The 21,438-nt window shown below is 51.9% G+C and overlaps 1 protein-coding gene across 1 annotated transcript; it reads left to right on the top strand.

The window, feature by feature from the left end:
- Nucleotides 1-229: 229 nt before the first annotated feature.
- Nucleotides 230-16,310, top strand: TMEM61 (transmembrane protein 61). Its single transcript, XM_012528796.4, has 3 exons — nucleotides 230-415; nucleotides 9,698-10,044; nucleotides 15,805-16,310. Exons 1-3 carry the CDS (start codon nucleotides 401-403, stop codon nucleotides 16,106-16,108), a joined length of 666 nt encoding a protein of 221 aa, XP_012384250.2. The 5' UTR covers nucleotides 230-400; the 3' UTR covers nucleotides 16,109-16,310.
- Nucleotides 16,311-21,438: the final 5,128 nt, after the last annotated feature.

Here is a 21,438-nt window from a genome sequence, read left to right as displayed (position 1 = left end):
TCCGCAGCCCAGCGCTTGCGCGAGGTCTCCCGCCGCAGTCGGCCGAGCCCGGGACGGGGGTGGAGTGGTGGTCACCCCGGAAGTCGAGGGCGAAGCCCCGGGCTCCGCGCGCCCCTTCGCGCCTCTGCCTTTGCGCCCACGGCGGGTTGCAGAGCCCCTGGTGAGCGCGCACTTCCCGGGGCGGTGGGGTGGAGCCAGGCTCGGGAGGCTTCGCGCGCCAGGTCGTAGGCGGCAGGAGCGGCAGAGCGGACGGCACGGACGCGGCTGGCGGGCGGGGGCAGGCGGGACCTCTGGCCCTTACAGCGCTTTGGGGGGCGGGCGCCCCCTGTGGAGCCGACGGACCGCAGCCCCCGCGGCTCTCCCTTCGCGGAGCTCCGCGCGTCTGACCGCCGGCCGCGTGATGGCGGCGCCCAAGGTGGGTATCAGCTTCCTCCTCTCCCTCCTTTGGGAACATCTTGGATCCTTCTAACGCCGGCCGGGTCTGGCCTCTTCCCTTAACCGTTACCACGGTGGCTTGGCAGACAGTCTGGTCACACGGGGTCTTCTAGCTGTGCTCTAAGACCATGGGCGGCCTTGGGCTGTGGCGCTCAGGGTCTCGGTTTCCTTGGGGAATAGATAAGACCACTTCTTGGTTAGACGGTTTAGATCATTACAGGAAACTGACACCTAAAGTTCCTTTGTTTTGTTGGCATGGGGTGGGGTTGGGGCCACAGCACCACGTTCTCCATTTAGTGGAGTCTCTTCCAGCCTGGGCATGAGGGGGGTCAGCTTTCCCTTTGCCAGCCTCCTCACAGGCGCACGGCTTTTCTTCCAGCTGACTTTTACAGAAGGCTCTTCCCCCTTGCCAGGGGCAGAACCCAGATTCAGAGTGGCCCTACTGTGGATGGGTGGGTAGGGGGAGATGGGAGGTGAGATGAGTTCTCAGTGCTGCTGTAGGAAATAAAAATCACAGCAGTAAAATCAGAAATTGTTTTCATATACTAACTTCTTTAATTCTAATGGATGATATGGTGCTAAGACGCCTACTGTAGAGGGAAGGGGGCAGGCTGAAGAGGCCAGGGGACTCGCCGGGTGGAGGAGTCACGGCCCCTCTGTGCAGCTCTGTGTTACTATGCTTTACTTACAGCTTGGCTTTTCACAACTTGCTCCTCTCTAGGAGGAAGGATTTGAGCTGGAAAAGTTGAGCAACCTACCCAAGTCGCAGAGCTAACGGGAAGAATGGATTAGCCAGGGGCAGTGATAAGTGTGATGAAGGAAAAGGCCTCTTCTGGCTGGGGGCTGGGGCTGGGGTGGAGTGGCAGCAGCTGAGATTTCTGGGAAGAGGTGGCTGGGCCTTGAAGGGGGTGGGAGTGGGGGCGCACTGAGGACGGTGCATGGGAGCAGGGGTCTCCCCAGGCAGAGAGATGGTCAGGCATAGAGGCCCCCAGGGGCAGGAGTTTGGGTGTGGGGTGGGGGGAGCTGGGGAAGGAGGTGCCGCTGGTGGGGCCAGCCTGGCAGGCGGAGTGCCAGCGTCCGGAGCAGGACTTCTCTGGGACTGGAGGAGTTTCCGCCCTGCGCCGACTGGGGTTCTGCTCTCCAGGGCAGGGAGCCCTTCCTCTCCCGCCCGGTCAGGAGGGGTCGGGAGGCACACAGTGCGAGGGATGAGGAAACTGCTAGAAGACCATGTATCTCAAGTGGGTTAAAGGATCTTGGGCTGGGGCACCCTGCTGATAATCAGTGAGAGCCCTAATCTGTACTAAGCACCACCCAATAACGGAACATCCTCTGGGATGGCCGCTTGGGGTGTGCCCTGCCTGCCTGTGTGTGGGGGGATCCACATGGAGACGCGGAGACCCACGCGGGAGAGGACCATGGGCCTGAGAGGGAGCGTGCTAAGCGGGATTGCAGGGGCTTGTCTGAGGGCGGGAGCTGAGCCAGGAAGGAGGGGCAGTGCATTCTAGAGAGCAAGCACTGCCTGTGCCAAAGGCTTAAAAATACACATACCGTCTCAACTTTACATAGAAAAACATATATAGATAGATGTAGCTGCGTGCGCGCGCACACACACACACACAGGGAGCTGAGTCAGACTAGACCTGCTTTCAGATCCAGTACTGACCTCGGACAAGTTGTCACCCTCAGTACCCCAGGATCCTTGGGGTGTGGATTGTGAGGGTTGAATGAGGGGATGCCTGTGAAGTGCTTGGAGTGGCTCCCAGCCCATGTAAATGCCCAGCACATATCTGAATATGTAGGTCAAGGAGAAAAATGGAAAAGAATACCCGTGGGAAATGTGCTGTCTTTCAGGGGCAGGATTAGGCATGATTTGTGTTTTGCATTTTGATTCTCTTTGTGGTTTTCTAAATTTTGCATAATGAACAAATACTGCTTTTATAGAATGTAAAAAGTATCAAAGGTGGGTGACTACCAGGCACGCCCAGATGTGTTCCTCTAGTTTCGAGAAACCAAGCAGTATCAGCAGAACTGGTATGTTGCTTTGGCAAGGCCTTTCACCTTTGGGGCTCAGTCTCCTCATTTGTAAAATGGAAATTTCTTTCCCTGCCCTGACCACTGCCTTAATTGTGGGGAGTTCGATGAAATGCTAGGGGTGAAGGGGACTTTGAGAACTATCAAATGCCGTAACATACAGGCAAGGAGTTATTGTTATTGATTTGCCAGCTTTTTTTTCTCTCAAGCTGGTTTCTCCAGCTCTGCCCTGTGACAGCCTCTCCTAGATGTCTGACTTTGGGGCAGAAGTACTCAGGTCCTTCCTCTCTTCTCGTGAGAATGTCCTATGCTAGAACAGGAGGCACTTGTGCCAAAGACATTCCCAGGAAGGGAACTGCAGGTCATTTACCAAAGTCATTTTTCTGTATGCTTCCAGGGGTTTGGTGGTTCAGAAATATTGGGGCCCAATCCCAGAGCACCCCCCCCACCCATACACACACACATTTGTGTTTTTAGGCACATTTAGGAACATGCCCTTTTGAAATCTAAAGTTGCACTTACCGTATTTGAACATTTTGCATGCCCTCCTGTTACCCAGGAACATGCCTTTGGATAGCTGTGCTGCAGAGCACCATCAATCAGGCTGCCACACGGTGGGAGGTGTTTCTCATTACTGAAGTCTCCCTGAAAGTCTGTGGGCTCCCCATACTCCCTGTTTCACTGGCTCAGCTTTTGGAATTGGAGACACTGCCTCCCAAAATTCTCCCAGCAGCCTGCTGGAGAGAGTTCATTACCATGTCCTTTTTTTTTTAATTTTAATTTTTAATTTTTTTCCCTCTCCTGAGATGGCTCCCTCATCTGCTTGCTCATTGTTTTTGCTGATTGTTTCCACTCATTGTCTGCTTGTTTTTTGCTCGTTGTCTGCTCATTGTTTGTTTTTTCTTTAGGAGTATATCAGTCAGCCAAAGGGGTGCTGATGCAAAATACCAGAAATCTGTCGGCTTTTATGAAGGGTATTTATTTGGGGTAGAAGCTTACAGTTATCAGGCCATAAAACATAAGTTACTTCCCTCACCAAGGTCTGTTGCCAAGTGTTGGGGCAAGATGGGTGCCAACATCTGCCAAGAGTTCAGGCATCCTGGGTTCCTCTCTTCCTGGGACTCGATTCTCTCCAGGCTCAGACACTCTGCTCCTGTGTGCTTACCTCCCGGGCTCCAGCTCAAAACTCCAAACTCCCTTCTCTGTGGTGTGGTTTCTCTGTGAGTCCCTGTCCACCAAGGGGGTGGGGACTCAATGTACTATTGAAATGGCCCAATCAAAGACTTGATCATTATTTAATCAGGTAAAAGTAAAACCTCTGAATCCCATGCACTCTAATACACCCAGAGGAAAAGACCAGTTTACAAACATAATCCAATATCTATTTTTGGAATTCATAACCAATTTGAAACTGCTATAAGGAAGCACTGGAAGTTCCCACTGAACCTGGGAACTTCCATGTGGGAGGCAGGTGCTCAACTACTCGAGCCACATCTACTCCTTGCTTGTTTTTGCTCATTGTCTGCTCATTGTTTGCTTGTTGTCTTGTTGGGCTTTTGTTGTTGTTGTTGTTTTGTTTTCCCATCATTGTCTGCTCAGTGTTTGTCTTCTTTAGGAGGCATGGGGAACCAAACCTGGGACCTCCCATGTGGGAGGCAGGCGCTTAACTGCTTGAACCACATCCACTCACTAACATGTCCTTTTTAAAAAAAATTAATTTATTGAAGTATATCACTAGTACATAAACATACATAAACAATAAGTGTATAGTAATAGTTGTGAACTTACAAAACAAACATATGTAACATTATACAAGACTCTTTTAACTCACCCTACCACCAATACCTTGCATTTGTTGTTAAACCTTTTTAACTAATGATTAAAGAGCATTGTCGAAATATTACTACTAACCAAAGTATTTTCCCCCAACCCACCCTATTACTATTTTTATATCATTTTTATATGAACATAAACAAGTGTATAGTAAAAGTTGTGAACTTACAAAGCAAACATGCATAGCATCAAACAGGGGTCCCATACATCAACCCTCCACCAATACTTTGCATTGTCGTGAGATATTTGTTACAAATTATGAAAGAATATTGTCAAAATCATACTACTAATTATAGTTCTTATCTTACATTTGCTGTGTTTTCCCCCCAACACACACACCATATTATTTTTAAAATATATTTTTAAGACAGAAGTTGTAAACTTATAAAACAATCATCACATGTGCAGAATTCCCAAACAACATCCCTCTATCAACACACCACACTCTGGTGGAACATTTGTTACAGATAAGATAATATCATCTGATGGTTACCATGTCCATAATGTACATTTGGCTCACATTTTCCATACTGTCCCATAATCAACACAGTACATCTTTAGCATAGATGCAAGAATATTATATTATTACTGCTAACCATAGTCCATAGGTCACCCCAGTTGTATTTTTCCCATGCTTCTCCACATTCCCAACACCCTGCAGTAGTGATGTACATTTGCTCTAGCTCACAAAGGACACTCTTGCATCTGTACCATCAACAATTCTCATCCACCTCTTGGTTTACTGTGCTTTTCAGTTCCTAGATAATTCTCTAGCGTTCTGTCAATTTGCATTTACATACTTAGACTACCCTTTTCAGCCACATCCCCATTTATAAAATAGCAGTTTAATCACTATGTTACTATCCACTCTATGTATTTCCACACTTTTACATTAAAGCTAATTAAACCTTCTACATACATTAAACATCAGTAGTCCCTCTTAGTCCTCCTCTTATCTCCTTTAAGAATCTACCATATACCACCAGGTCTTGAAGATATTTTCCTACAATTTCTTCTAGAAATTTTATGGTTCTTGCTTTTATTTTTAGGTTTTTGATACATTTTAAGTTAATTTTTGGATAAGGTGTGAGATAGGAGTCCTCTTCTTTCAGCTATGGATATCCTGTTTTTCAGCACTGAATGGACTGTTCTGCCCAAGCTGTTTTGGGTTTGACGGGCTAATCAAAAATCACTTGACCATACACGTGAGGGTCTGTTTTCTGAACAATCAATTTGGTTCCATTGGTCTATGTGTCTGTCTTTATGCCAGTACCATGCTGTTTTTACCACTATAGCTACATAATATGATTTAAAGTCTGGAGATGAGGGTTCACTTTTCCGTGTTACGATGTTTCTGGCTATTCGGGACCCTTTAAGCTTCTAAATAAATTTGATAATCGTGTTTTCAAAAAATTTTTTTTAATGCTGGTGGAATTTTTGTTGGGATTGCATTGAATCTGCATATCAATATGAGTAGAATTGACTTATTAATGATATTTAGTCTTCTAATCCATGAGCATGGAGTGTTGTTCTAGTAATTTAGGGTTTTTTTGAATTACTGGGTTGCAGTTTTCTGAGTACAAGTGCTTCACATCATCGGTTAAGTTTATTCCTGACTATTTGAGTTTTATCTGTCATATTTTATTTTCACCACTCTTTTGACACTTGTAGTTACTTTTATTGATATAATCTTCATTTCTAGACTCTCTTCCAGGCCTCTCTCTCCTGTCCTTTCTTTTCAGGTTCTAGCACACCCTTTAGTATTTCCTGAAAATCTGGTCTCTTGCTTAGAAATTCAGTTTCTGTTTATCTGTGACTATTCTAATCTCACCCTCATTTTTGAAAGTCAGTCTTGCTGGACATAAGATTCTTGGCTGGAAGTTTTTCTCTTGTAGTATCTTAAATATATCAGATCACTGTCTTCTTGCTTCCCTGGTTTCTGGTGAGAAATCAGCACTTAATCTTATTGTATATCCCTTATATGTTGTGCATTGCTTTTCTCTTGCTGTTCTCAGAATTCTCTCTTTGTCTTTGGAATTTGACATCCTGATTAGTATGTGTCTTGGAATTGGTCTATTTGGATTTTTCCGCATGGCAGTACATTGTGCTTCTTGGAATGGATACCTATGTCCTTCAATAGGGTTGGGAAATTTTCTACCATTATTTCTTCACATATTCCTTCTGCCTCTTTTCCCTTCTCTTCTCCTTCTGGGACACCCATGACATATGTTTGCATGCCTTTTGCTGTCATTTAGTTCCTTGAGACCTTGTTCAATTTTTTCCATTCTTTTCTTCATCTGTTCTTTTTTATGTTCATTTTCAGAGGCCATTTCTTCAAGCTCACCAATCCTTTCTTCTGCTTCCTCAAATCTGTTATTAAATGATTCCAATGTTTTTTTAATTTCACTGATTGCACCTTTCATTCCCATAAGATCTGCTGTTTTTCTATGTATGCTTTCAACTTCTTTTTTGTGCTCATCCAATGTCGTCTTCTTAACATCCTTAATCTCTTTAGCCATCTCATTGAATTTATTAAGGAGTAAGTTTGAACATCTATGATTAGTTGTCTCATTCCTTTATGTCATCTGGAGGCTTATCTTGTTCCTTTAACTGGGTCATATCTTCCTGTTTCTTGGTTTGGATTGTAATTTTTTGTTGGTGTCTTGGCATCTGGCTTACTAGAGTATTTATTCTGCATGCAGTTTCTCTCTTTAGTTTAGGGCTTCCTGCCCTTTCTCCCTTGCTGGTTGTGCAATAGGAGCCAAGGATATAGTTGGTAAGCCACAGCATGTAAGCTGTGGAGGCTCAAGCTGCCCTCATTGCCCCAGGGACTGATGACGCTTCTCCCAACTTTCTCCTTTGCCAGGGGTAGGGACAGAGTCACAGCTGTGTGGAATAATCCAGGTTGTGCAGTTGTAGACTGTCATTGCCCAGAGAGAATGATGAAGCTTCACATCGTTTTCTCCCCTGCCTGGGGCGGGGATGGAGCTGTAGGTGTGGGCAGTAGTCTATGCAGTGTGGGTCCAAGATGACTGCAATTGCCCTGGCAGACTTCTGGTCATTCAGTCTGTGCTAGCTAAAGGTACCTGCAGTTACCTGGCTAGGCTGACACAGGGCCCACCAGAGGTGGGGCTGGAGCCTAGTCTAGGACTTCCTACCGTCACTGTGATTTTCGGCCAGCCGGGCTTCCCCTCAGGCTCGGGGGTAGAGTCAAAATGGTGGCCACCAGCCTCTTTCCACTTGGACAAGTTCAAACTTTAGCTGTTCCCTGGGTTATACCCTAGCCAGCCAAGTCCACAAATCAGTAGCCGAAATCAGCAGCCAACTGTCTCTTCCTCCCGTTTTTGGGAAATGGAGCTTCCAATTCCAGCCACAGAATAGCTCCTGGGGTGGCTTGTGCCACCAAAGTAGGATAATCACGGCCTCCGCAGCTTGGCTGGTAATTTCCTGGAGAGGCTGGCGCGGGTCCCTGCAGCTTCCTCCCTGCTGGTGGTAGGGCTGGGACCCAGGCCAAAGCTGCAATCTGATCTGGATGGGAAGAGGCTGGTCCCCATCAGCACTGTGGTTTTCAGGCCACCCCACTTCCCCTCGTGCCACACGCAGAGTTAAGATGGTGGTTACCAGCCTCTTTCTGACTTAGACAGGCTTAAACCTTAGCTGTTCTCAGGATTATACTGTAGCCTGCTTAATTTACTCCTCAGCAGCTCAAGCTCGTGCCCAACCGTCTCTTCCTCCCCCGTTTTTTAAGTGGCGCTTTCAATTCCAGCTGCAGAACAGCTCCCGAGGCGGCTTGTGCCTCCAGTGGAGGATGGGCACCGGCCTCCACGGCACAGAGAGCTCTACTTATGAGTCTTCTCTGCAGACGGGCAGTCTCCTCCTTCCATTCCTCCTAGGATGTTGCAGGATGCTCTTCTGGCTTCCTGGAGCCCCCAAACAGGTGCTTCAGCTAGTTCCAGAGGGCTCTGGGTGTTTGCTAACTGCCCTGTAGCAGGAGCTGCCTCTAGGAGCTCCTTACTCTGCCTCCATCTTGCTGGTTGTCCTTCTATCATGTCCTTTTAATGGATAAGGAAACTGAGGTCCTCAGCAGTTAAGAAGCTTACTGTGGGCACACAGCTGGAGAGCTGAAGAGTGGGGACCAAAGTCAGGCCCTCTGCTGTAGCAGCTGGAATCCTGTGTTTCTCCCCCCGCCTCAGCTCTTCACAGTCATGAGGGAGGCTTTTCACCCCCCCAGCCTTTACACAGCCGCACTTTGCCTCCCTAAGAGGCTGTATTCCATGGCTGTTACTGAGCAGCTGCTACGTGCTCGGCACCGGGGCTGCAGCGTAGGAGGCCAGGACGGACCCTGCCCCCAGGGAGCTCCCAGTTGGGTGTGGGGGAAATGGAGAGAGAGGTGAAGGCTGTGGTGGAAGAAGGCCCAGGGGACTGGACCTTCAGAGTGTCACCAGGCAAGGCCCCTTGGGTGTGGGCTGAGCTGAGCCTTGAGGAGAGACAGTGGTGAGTCACCAGGTAGAGGGAACAGCATGTACAGTGGCCTAGAGTTTGGCTTTGGGGACAGCATGGATCTGGGTTTTAGCCCCTCGCTGGCAAGGCACCAAGCTCTCTGAGGTTTCTTCCCAGGTTTTTTGTTTGGTTTTGTTTGTTTAGTCTGTGCATTCAGCCCCCCCCCCCCCCCCCATCAAACAATTGGGGTAAGCTTGATTTTTTTTAAGGGGTCTTTAATATTCCATCTAGAGGTGATCCCATGGTTACGCACTACTGCCCTGTAATTGACATTTAGGCTTTTTACAAATTATGGCCATTATAAGTAAGTCCACGAGGCACATCTTTTAGCAAAAAGTTTTGTCTCCACGTTGTGAATTTCAACTTCAGGCTTTTCAGTGCCTTCTCTGGCACTTGCTCTGTACCCTCTCTGGGTCTTGGTTTCCTCATTTGTCACATGGAGATAGCAGCCTTGACCCGATGGGCTTGTGACCAGATGAAATAAGACAATGACGCATAACCAGCAAGCCCTGACCCCGGCGGCGTGGTGGATTCACTCTTCTCCCTCCCAGCACCGTGAGGAAGACGCAGTGGGGAGTCTTATAGCCATCATGCAGATGAAGCCTCTGAGGCCTCGAGAAAGGCCTGAGGTGACCACGGCCACCCTGATTCTGCTCCTGTGTTCCAGGAGTAGTCTAGGAACTCCCCACACATTACTTGTGACCTTCGAAACAGCCCCGCCAAGTCAGGGGTGTCATCTCCATTTTATGGATGAGGAAACTGAGGCACAGAGGGGTCAAGTGACCTCCCCAAGGTTGCACAGCGACCCCAGGCTGAGGAAGACTAAAACCGAGCCCTCGAGCAGCAGCGGGCCCTTCATGTGGCCCACGTCCTCTTTTCTTTCTCTTTCCGTGTCCAGACGTGTGACGGGAGCCGCGTGGCCGCCACCCTCCGCTACTGTATGACGGTCGGTGGCACCGTGGTTCTGGTGGCCGGGACGCTCTGCTTTGCTTGGTGGAGTGAAGCGGATGCAGATGCCCGCCCTGGCCAGCTGGCCCTGCCCCCCGGGCGCCCCACACCCAAGGCCCCCAGCCGCCTGCTCAGGACGGTCAGCTTCTTCTGCTGTGGTGCGGGTGGCCTGCTGCTGCTCGTCGGCCTGCTGTGGTCCATCAAGGCTGGCACCCGGGAGCGGCCGGGACGGGACCCATACCACCTCTCCAGGGACCTGCACTACCTCACCGTGGAGCCCTGGGAGGAGAGCCGCAGGTCAGTGGGGGCAGGGCGGGCGTGGCGGGCAGGGGCGCAGGGGCGACCCGGTCACACCATCAGTCAAATGCTCCTCCTCTGGATCAGAACTTGTCTGGACGCGGGGACTGATCAGCACAGTCCTGGAGGAGTTCAGCGCCCCCTGACAGAAGCAGACAGTGACAAACCAGAGTAGTTTGAGCTGAGAGAGAGAGGAGTGGACATGGGACTGTAGAGACACAGAAATCTGGGAAGGCTTCCTGGAGGAGGTGGCAGCTGTGCTCAGAATGGTATGGATCAGAGTAGCATAGCAGTTAAGCCAAGGTGTAGGAGTCAGACCCCCCCAAGATCCTCTCCTGGTTATATCACTAACTTGCCATGGGACTTCAAGTAGATTGTGCAACCCCAGGAAGCCTTAGCTTCCTCATCTGAAATAGAGTGGAAATAACAACAATAAACACTTATATAGTACTTACCGTGTGCCAGGGATTGCTCTAAGTGCTTTTGATATTAACTCATTCAATCCTTTCAGCAGCCTCTAAAGTAGGTCCTGCTATTAGCTCTATTTACAAATGACAGCACTGAGGCACTGAGAGTACTTGCCCAAGGACACCGAGTTCGTGGATCAGAGCCAGGACTTGAGCCCAGGCTATCTGGCCCCGGCGTCTGCTTCAGCCGTGCCCTACCACAGCAGACATACGGGGGAACTGGATGAGCCGATGCCTACGTGGAGCTCAGCCCAGTGCCTGGCACACAGTGCATAGTAAATGTCAATTTTCTCTCCAGCAGTCAAGGAGAGGCATTTTAGGCAGGAGGTCCTGGGGCAGCAAAGAGAGGGACAAAATCTTGCATTTAAGATGGTGTTTCTCAGCTATTTTTTTTACTATTGTCCCCCCCAACTAGTCTTTCTTAGACATTTTTTGATCCCCCTCCCCCATGAAATTTTAATACCACAGATGTGCTGCACAACTCTGTATATTCTTTTTTTTTTTAAAAGATTTATTTATTTATTTCTCTCCCCTTCTTCCCCCCAGGCGTCTGCTCTCTGTGTCCATTCACTGTGTGTTCTTCTGTGTCCACCTGTATTCTTGTCAGCGGCACCGGGAATCTGTGTCCCTTTTTGTTGCGTCATATTGCTGCATCAGCTGCACGTGGGGCTCCCCTACGTGGGGGACACCCCTGTGTGGCACAGCACTCCTTGTGTGCATCAGCACTGCGCATGGGCCAGCTCACCATGTGGGTCAGGAGGCCCTGGGTTTGAACCCTGGACCTCCTATGTGGTAGGCAGATGCTCTATCCATTGAGCCAAATGCCCTTCCCTCTTTATATTCCATTTCTATATCTGTGCACCTCCCCAAGAACCAATTTCTATCCTGATGAGAATCACACACATGGCTGCACTTACTAGGCACTTCTTCATTCCTCCAGGTATTGAGTGCACCCACCTAGCAGGGGCCTGTGCAGTCGTCTCTAGTCCTTCTAGGGCCTGCGTGGGAAAATTCCCGGCACCATTTACAGGAGGGGAAGGTGAGGCTTACACAGCTAGAAAGGGGCACAGCCGGCAGCTGCCCAGCTCCTGTTCTTCCTGCCACACGACGCTGTGAGTGCTATATTTGCTACATTTGGGTAGATTCCGGGCTAAGCCAGGCTTCCTGAGCAGGACCCAGATACCCTTCTTCTCTTTGTTAGAGGGAAAAATGCTTTCTGAGTTAAAGAATAGAACAAATTCTTCCTGCTACTGGCCTTAATCCAACTGTCAGACCTTGGTTTGAGTTGATTTAAGAGTGAAGGACAGGGTCTTGGAGAGTGTTCAGACAAACTCTTCACTTCTCAGATAAGAATCTGGGGCTTTGGGAGAGCTGGAACCAGGCCAGGCCTGGGGACGCTCTGGACCACAGCCCGTCCCCCCCCGCTCAGCCTGACATGGTGCAGGGCGCAGGGAGCGGGACAGGTGTCTGTGCACACAGCCATGTTGACCCAACAGTCTGGCCGCAGCACATCTGTTGGGCGGGGACACGCGCCTTGCTTCCAGCTGGGTCAGGGAGGAAGCACACCCAGCAGGCTGCAGGTGCTCGGGCCCTGGGGCTCGGGGACCCAAGCCGTAGGTGTGGAAAGTGGGGTGGGTGGGTGCTGAGGCGGCTTCTTTGCTGTCTCCGAGGCTGAGCCAGCCCCGCTTCTTGCCTGACTGGCCCGCAGCGGGAGGCTGCTCTTCTTGGCTTCGGGCACCTGGTCTCTGGGGGTGCCTGGCTCTGGGTAAATTCTGGTCAGAGGCTGATGGCTTGGGCAGGTCCCTTTTCCTCCTGAGGCCTCAATTTCTCCATTTATTCATCTATTCATTCCTTCACGTGACAATATTAGGCATCTACTATGTGCTATTCAAGGTACTGACAAGACAACAGGAGACAAAACAGACAAAATCCCTGCCCTCAGGAAGCTCACATCTTAAATGTAGCCCCCTAAACAAGGTGGTGTCCTCACAGAGCCCACCCTCATGAAAACAGCAGAGAAACACTGGGGCCGATTCAGAAGGCGAGGGTTTCCATCTCTGCTCTCTTGAGCACGGTACTTGCACTCTCTGAGCCATGTCTGATTCATCTGTCAGCTGGGGTGGCCCAGCCTCGTCTGTTAAGGTTAGGTGAGGGAGCCATTGTAGCTTGGAGGTTGAGCACTGGCATACCACATACGAGGTCCCGGGTTCAATCCCCAGTCCCGGTAACTTAAAAAAGAAAAAAGATTAGATGAGATGATAGTCGGGGACGTGTATACACGGTAGAGTTTGTACACACACCAGTGCTCGCTGCTCTGGGATCTGCAGCTTACAGTGTACTCTTGTGTCCACCTGCTGATTTGAGCCTCAGCTGTCTATGAGGTACAAGCAAGGACTAGGCCCATTTTACAGATGAAAAAACTGAGGTCTGGAGAGGTTACTTGGCTCGCAGAGAGGTGTGCTAGATGGGGTTCGCTTGAGCTTTACAATTAGGCAAATCTGGAGCTTTGCCACGTGTTGGGAAAGTGGGGTGACAGCCTCTACTCCTCAGAGTGGTCATGAATATGAGATGAGATGGAAGAGCTATGGGCAAATGGTATTCCATCCCTTGGCCCTCTCCCCTCCTCCTCCTGTGCCTGCTGTGGCTGAAGGGCCGTGGAGCTGTGCCAGCCCAGGCCTCCTGCCCCCACAGGCTCCAGTGAGTAGGGCGAGCCCCTGCTCCTTTGCACGCAAACCATGGGGGCAGGACTGCCCTGCACACAACTGCAGGGTGCCCCACCCAGAATACATCCTCGACGGCGCCCCCCAGAAGCTCGCAAGGTGGCAGCCCTGCAGGGGGCAGTCTGGCTCACGACTGTGGGTGGGCCCTGGAGCTGGGTGGCCCGGCAGGAGACGGGGTGGCAGCAGGTGGTGTGAGGGCAGCTCATATCTGTCCTCTAAGCAAACTTCCTGCTGCGGGCTGAGCCCAGCTGGCCCCTGTGCCCTGCCCTGCCAGCTGCCGCCCGCTGGGGTGGCCCCAGGCATGGCCAAGCCCTGTCCCCTGTTTCCAGGGCTCAGAGCAGCTGGGGAGGGGCGTGAGCAGGGCAGGAGAAGTGGGTGTGGCTCTGTAAACCTTATTACTCATATTTCCTGAGTGTTTTCCAAGGCTTTTTGTCCAACCCCCTGCTCCGCATCTGTGGAATGGGAATTACTCTCCCCATTTTGCAGACAAGGAGAAAGGGGCTCAGAGAGCGTATGAACGCAGTCCAGGTCTCACAGCAGCAGGACCCCGCTTGTTTGCCCCCTGAAGCAATCCTCTCTGTCCTCTGAGGAGAATGAGGCCCTTTATTGGCTTTCTCAGCTGTGGGGCTTCTGGGCTCTGTTCCAGCGAAGGGGTGGGGGCCCATGAGAGAGGTTCACAAGAGCACTGGGCGGGGAGCCCCAGACTTGGCTCTTGGCTGGTGCCTGCATCACCCTGACACCCAGGCTGGGGTCAAATCCGGGACCCCACTGGCCTGTGGCTGGGAGCAGCCGCCCCGCCTCCCCTCTGAGGGTCACAGTGGACCTCAGCTAGAAAGCACGCTGTCCAGAGCGGGCAGAGGGTTCGCGCGAGCGGGCAGCGCAGGTTCCTGGCACGGCCTCCCTCTGTCAGCCCTGGGAGCTGAGTCTGTCCACGGCCTCTCCCCGGCCACTGACTTCAGGCCTCTCTGAGCCTGTCCCTCCCCATCCTAACCAGGCAGGGTGACTTGGTGTCACTCGAGCTGCGTCCCCTGCCAGCTCCAGGCTGGCGACCTTGGGCAGGGGACTCAGCCTCTCTGAGCCTCTGCTCCTTGTCTGGAAAGTGACAGGGGCTGCATAGGGATAACTGCCAGCTCGTGGTGTGTGCGGGGCCTGCCGTGTAGGAGCCTGTGACTACTATTGTTCTCCTGCACCCCTTCCTTGTGGAGACCCGTAAGATTCCCCCAGTGGCTTCCATTTAGGGAGCATGTGCTAAACGCCTCCCTGCTTTACATCATTTAATCTTCAGACAGTCCTGCGAGGTGGATGCCATTATGGCCATTTTACAGAAGGGGACGCTGAGGCCCAGATTGATGGAGTTAGTGACTCACGATCGCCCACCAAGCCCTCGGCAGACCTTGTCCTCGAGCTACCTGGTATGGGAAGGGGCCCTCAAGATCACTTAGTCAGCCCTCCCTGCTCCAGAGCGTCACCCCCCACTTGGCAATGCCACCCCCCACTGAGGGTATCCCGTCCAGCACAGCAGCGTCCCGACCTAGAATCAATCACACTCCTACCCCCCAGGGTCCCAGGAGGGGAAGGGGTCTGACCCCGCACAGGTGCCTGCCAGGGCCGCAAGAGGGCTGAGGGCTGATCTCGTTCCCGTCAGCCCAGGCAGTGGCTGGGGCCTGGGACCTGTTCCTGGAATCTGGCCTGCAGAGCCTCGCCAGAGGAGCCTCCGAGGGCCCTGGGTCTGCCTCGAATCTTTGCAGGGTGGCCCAGTGGGAGAGTCACAGGGAGGCCAAGCTGTCCAGAGACAGAAGTGGCTGACTTAGGAGGCAGTGAGCTCCCTTCCCCGGAGGTCTGCAAACAGGGGTAATCACTAGCAGACTTACCATACCAGAGCCACAAGCATCCAGATGGCCAGAACAGGAGGCTTCCCATCCTGCCCTGAGTAGCCACAACTCTGGGTCTCATAGGGGAGGTGACAGTAAGCTGAGTCTTTCTGTCTACAGGCTATCACTCAACTCAGTCTTCAGGCGAGCACTGAACTCTTGCCCTCAGCCCTGCACACTCAGAGCCAGTGCCTGCCCTAGGGGACAACCAGGAGATGGGCACTGTGGGGCGCAGCGGAGGGAGTGGGAGCTTTTCTGGGAGTAGGACGGGTCAGGGAAACTTCCCAGAGGAGTCTCAAGGACCAGTCTCCCCGTGGAGACTGCCAGTAGGGAAGGGGTCAGGGAGGTGGGAAGGCTTGCCCTGCAGGGAACTGAGGAGGCATGAGGAGGTGTGGTAGGCATATGTGGGGACTACCTAGCAGGTGCAGGAAGGTTGGGGCGGGGAGAGCTGAGCTCATGCTTACCTTCCCCCTTGTATATGGGGCACTGGGGAACCCACAGAGGGTTTGGAGCAGGGCGTGAAGACTTCCCTGTCCCCAGCCTTGCCCACTCGCCTTGGCATGCAGCAGGGTTTGGGTTTTTTTTTTTAAGGAGGTACTGGGGATTGAACCCTGGACCTTGTACATGGGAAGCAGGCGCTCAACCACAGCAGGGTTTTGCCTTAGCCCCCTGCTAACAGCGTCTCTTCTCTCATCCCTATAGGACCTCCGAGGTGATTGCCAACCCCACTGATGAGGAGGCTGTGTGCCACCCGCTGACTGTGGCTGATGGGGCCCCGGCACCACCTGCAGACCCCATGGAGGGAGGCCTGAAGCGTGGAGCCTCAGGGCCCGCCCTGCTCGGGACCCAGCGCCCCTTGCCTCCCCCCAGCTACGAGAGCATCTTCCTTGCTCCTGATGTCATCTCTGGAGAGACAGCACCTAGGGCTGTGTCCTCCTGCCCAGGACTGGTGATTCAGACGGCAGGGGAGGAGGTTAGAGGCTCCTGGCAGGGGGAACGGGTGTAGCTCAGTGCTTAAGCACCTACTTCCCATGGACAAGGTCCCAGGTTCAATCCCCGGAACCTCCTAAAAACATAAAAAATGATTTTTTTTAAAAAAAGGGCCCCTGGCAGGACTTGAAACCATAGAACGGAAAGACAAGAGCCTCTTCTGTGTCTAGGACCATGCCTGGCATGCAGTAGGCGCTCCATAAATGTTTGTTGCTGAACACTGTTTTATTAATCCATTGCTGTGGAACACACCACCCAGAACTTCACGGTGTAAAAAACCCCATTTCCCTGTCTCTCAGGCTTCTGTGGGTTGCCTGGGCCCCGCTGGGTGGCTCCTCTGCCACCTCTGATGTGATGGGACACCGGTTGCCTGGGCCGGAATATCCAACATGGTACACTCATCCGACTCTCAGATGGGAGACTTTGTTGTGCAAATGAGGAAACTGAGGGCCAGAGACAGGACTAGCCCAAGGTCACACAAGAAGTTCATCACTAAAAGAACGTGGCCTCTGAATTAGAGCACCTGTGCCTGGGCTCCACCCCATACTGGCTTAGTGACCTTGGACAAATGCCTCTACCCTTCTCTGCCTCAGTTTCCTCCTCTGTAAAATGGGAATTGGGAACTACAGTAGCACAACCTCTGAGAGCTGTTGTGAGGATTAAATGAGTTCTTACTCTGCAGGCTCAGTAAGATAATAAATGCAGAACTCAGCCTAGTTCCAGTACATATTAAATGCAGTAATTGTCAGGTTTTATTAGTAGAAGTAACCCCCTTCCACCAAGTACACATTTGGCCTCTGCTCCCATACCTCCTGTAACGGGGAGCTTGCTACCTCCCATTACTTTCCAGGTGTGGCAGAAATGTCTGGGTTCAGTACAGCCACATTCTTTATTTCTACTTTTCTACCCATTTCAGAGATGGGAGAGGATAAGTCACCCAAGACCATACAGCAGGAAGTGGACTTGGCCCAGTGGTTAGGGCATCCGTCTACCACATGGGAGGTCCGCGGTTCAAACCCCGGGCCTCCTTGACCCGTGTGGAGCTGGCCCATGCGCAGTACTGATGCGCGCAAGGAGTGCCCTGTCACGCAGGGGTGTCCCCCGCGTAGGGGAGCCCCATGTGCAAGGAGTGCGCCCCGTAAGGAGAGCCGCCCAGCGTGAAAGAAAGTGCAGCCAGCCCAGGAATGGTGCCGCACACACAGAGAGCTGACACAACAAGATGATGCAACCAAAAGAAACACAGGATTCCCATGTTGCTGACAACAATAGAAGGGGACAAAGAAGACAACGCAGCAAATAGACATAGAGAACAGACAACCGGGGCGCAGGGTCGGGGGGAAGGGGAGAGAAATAAAAAATAAATCTTAAAAAAAAAAAATACCATACAGCAAGCAGGGGTTCAAAGCCAGGTCTGCCCAGTGGCTCATTCCCTGAGGGCCTGCTGAGGGCTGGACCAGGCTCCTCTGCTGTTGTCTCACATCCTCAGAGCAGCTCTGCTCCGCGCGGTGGTGTTCCCATTTAACAGGTGAGAAAACTGAGACTCAGAGAGGTAAAGTCACGCAGAGAATAAAGGCAAAGCTAGGGTTTTCCTTCAGGCCTGGCTAGGCCCCAGGCCTGGGATTCCCATTCCCTGCCCCCTCTGGGCTAGTGGCTGCCACTGTGGGGGGCTTGACAGGTGGTGGGGTCTTCAGGCCACGATTTTGGATTCAAGTGGTTGTGGGTGGCTTAGGCAATGAGCAAACAAGGTGTGTGGACTGGTAGCACGGACAGGAAAGACGGGAAGGAGGCTGGGAGAACAGATCCAGTACAGCACCCTCCAGAGGTCAGTGTTGTGAAGAGCCGCCAGAGGGCCGGGGCTTGGCTGGAGCTCAGGGGCAAAGGGGCCTGGAATTGGGGCTGAGCTGGTTCCCTTCCCGACACCTGCTGATTGGGGGCTTTGGGCAAGTTACTTAACCTCTCTTAGCCTGTTTGCTCAGCTGAAAATGGGGATGATGATAGTCACCACCTTGCGGGATGTGGAGAGGCCTAAAGGAGGTGATGCAGGCCTGACTCGAGCGCGCCCCCTCCCCTGGACAGCAGAGTCTGTGCAGCTTTGCACCTGACAATCCTACTTGCATGCTTAGTGAGCACCTCAGAGGCGATGCCTCCAAAACCAAACTTGCTTCTCCACTTCTCGGGTAATAGTGACTATTCTTGCAGCTGCTCAAGGCAAAAATAATCAAAGATTTCTCTACTTCTCTGGCACCCACATCCAATAAGCTCTTCCTTCCAAATACATTCAAACTCCTCTACCTCTCGCAGCCCCAGCCCAGCCCCACCGCCTCTGGCCTGGAGCCTCGCAGGGCCGCCTGAGCTCGAGAGTCTGCTCAGCTCAGCAGCTTGAGGGAGCCTATTAAGCCCCGGGTCAGATCACCTCCTCCCTCCTGGGCCTAGAACCCTGCCTGGCTCCCAGCTCACTTTGCATAATGAAAGTCCTTACACGGGTCTAGTCTCCTGCTGTCTACCCCCACCTCTCCTCCCCCGCTTCTCTGCTTCAGCCATCCTTACTTTTACTTTGCACTGGGTAGTTCTCTCTCCGGAAGCCCTTCCTTAGACTTCTTTCCTCACCTCCCTCACCTCTGCGCAAATGTCATCCTCCTTGTAAGGCCTTCCTGGACCACCCAATTTAAAACCGAATCCCACCTAGCCCCCTGCATTCCCCATCCTCGTACCTGCAAAGCAGGTGCTCAACCACTGAGCTACACCCACTTCCCTGACATTATGATGGTTTTGTTTTGTTTTGTTTATTGTATGTTTTTCCCCACCAGAACGTTAGTTTTCCTAGGGTAGGGATTTTTTTTTCTTCCTTTCTTTTTCATAGTTTTATCCCCTAAGCCTAGAAATGGTGTGTGGCATGTAGAAGACGCCCAGGGATTATTTGTTGACTGAACAAATGAATTGATAAATGTCAGCAATTACTATCATTATTGGACTCTCAGTAAATGGCACCAACATCCACTCAGACCCTGTGTATCTCCCATGGCCCTCTCTCCCCCACCTCCAAATCCTGGAGCCCCTTCTTTTCCTTCTCTCCTGTCATTGCCTCACCCGGCTCACTATTGCCCGAGGGCAGTCCAGGAGCGAAGAGATGTAGGTTCCTATCCTGCCACAGCCTCGACTTTGCTGTGTGACCTTGGGTGTTTGTCCCCTGCCCCTACTCCTCCCCTGAAGGATTTTAGCAGGCCCTCTGCAGATTCCTGAAGGGTTAATGGTGTCCCAGCCTGCCTTCCCGCACACCTGCAAAGTGAGGAATTTCCTTCCCTGGGGCAAGTGAGTTAATGAGTTGCAGGTGTGACCCAGAGGTGCTACTTTCACTGGGCTGGAGCTGGAAGGCTCCAGTCCAGAGGGGCAGGGGGTAAGGAGGACTGAGAGTTGGAAAGACCTTTCCTGCTTTTCTTTCTACATCAGCTCCTCTGCGTCCCTAACCGAAAGCACGCAGGAATCACCCACCTGGTGCCTTCATTTCCCAGATGAGGAAATGGAGGCAGTGACTTGCTCAAGGTCACCAGCACCCGGGAGGCAATGTCAGAGCTACAGAGCCCGTCTGACCCAGGCATCACTGTTCCCTTCTCGGCGAGTCTTGCTGTGAACTGCAGCTCCTGTTCGCTTCTTGGTCTCATTGTCCCTGGGCCTGACTGTCCATTTCCTTCACTTACCCAGAACCTCAGAGCTCAGACGTCTCCCCCAGACAATCCCTGGGCTTCTCCCAGGCTTCTGTTACCCTTTCTCTGGCTGGGGTGACCCCACTCCCTGGAACTTTCCATCGGCCCTTAAGCTTCAAACCAATGCATCCCAGTTGGAAATCTCCCCTGCTACTTCCCCAGCAACTAATCACTCCTAAAAATTGCTGCTTGCTTTCAGTTTTAATCTTTCACTCCCTAGGTTTCTGCTAAAACCTGGCAATTGCCCCTCCCAGCATCAACTCGTTTCCTCCAACTTGATCTCAGAACCAGGGGATATTTCTAAAATTAAAACTTGATCTGTATTATCCCCCTTATAACTCCATCAGGGGTTCCCTTTGTCCTCTGAAAAATGTCAGGTACCTTAGCATGACCCTAGGAGCTTTCCTGCCTTGCTTCCCCCTCTAGCCTCACGGACTCCTGTACTTAGAATCCATCTCTCCATTCACAGATATGCTTTGGCCTGTCCTGTCCTGGCTCCTTTTGGATACCAGCAGGGAAAAAAACCAAGTCCTCACTCTGTGGGGGCTTGAGTTCAAGTTGGGGTAGAGAGACAAGAGACAGGATAAATGAATAATTATAATGCTGGATGGTAATGAGTGCTATGGAGAAAAATAAAGCAGGAAATAAGGACAGGGAATGCTTGGGGGAGGGAGTTCTGCAATTTCAGATAGCATGATGAGGAAGCCTTCACTGAGAAGATGATATATGGGCAAAGGCTTGAAGGAGGTAAGGGAGGAAGACAGGCAGATGTCTGGAGGAAGGGCAATCCAGGCAGAAGGAATGGCATGTGCAAAGGCCCTGGGGTACCTGTGTATTCCAAGAAGAGCAAGAAGCCAAGGTGGCTGCAGTGGAGTGAGTGGGGGGTGGGTGGCAAGGAGATGAGCTTAGAGGGGTAATGGGAAGTGGGCATGGGCAAATCATCTAGGCCTTGTAGGGCATTTTAAGGCCTTTGGCTTTTACTCTGATAAGACAGGGAACCATTCCAGAGTCTGAGCACAGGAGTGACATGATCTGACTTGGCATTTGTATTGGGAATAGACTGTAGGGGACAAGGGTGGAAGCAGAGACCAGTTGGGGGAGACAGATGATGGGGGCTCAGACCAGAGTGATAAGCAGTAGCATGTGTGTGTGGGGGGGCGCGGTGAGGAGAGGGGTTGGATTCTTATACCTTGGAGGCGGAGAACGGAGGATGTGGGTGTGAGAGTGGAAGAGAGGATGGCAGCCTGGCTATCCCAGTGGGCTCTCCGGATAACTAACTGGCAGGATGGAGTTGACATGAAGGAGCAGGTCTGGGGAGAAAGGGAGGATCAAGCAGCGCCTAGCATTTAGTTTTATCTCCAGCTACATGCCAGTGCTTTCTCACTCTGTCCTTGGTCCCTGCTTGTCCTGCTGTTGGGGAACTCCAGCTCCCTTTTCAAGGATCCCTTCTGAGAAGCTGTCATGTCACCCCTCCCCCACAGCCCAGCCTACCCCCTCTCTGCGCTGTGCACCCACCGGCCCTCAGAGCGTTTACCCTGGCGTTCCCAGGAGGTGGGATTCAGTGGCGTCACCCTCTGAAGTGCCCATGGTTAGCGAGTGCCTCACACCTCAGAGTCTCTCACAGAGCAGGTGCTCGGGAGGGACT

The sequence above is a fragment of the Dasypus novemcinctus genome, chromosome 9, assembly GCF_030445035.2.
Source record: "Dasypus novemcinctus isolate mDasNov1 chromosome 9, mDasNov1.1.hap2, whole genome shotgun sequence".
Classification (NCBI taxonomy): Eukaryota; Metazoa; Chordata; class Mammalia; order Cingulata; family Dasypodidae; genus Dasypus; species Dasypus novemcinctus.
Note: the sequence above shows the minus strand (reverse complement) of the source record. Positions and strands in the feature narration are given on the sequence as shown.

Coding starts and splice junctions, on each gene's coding strand:
- TMEM61 (XM_012528796.4), top strand. Junction 10,045..15,804: donor CCCTGGGAGGAGAGCCGCAG/GTCAGTGGGGGC, acceptor TCATCCCTATAG/GACCTCCGAGGTGATTGCCA.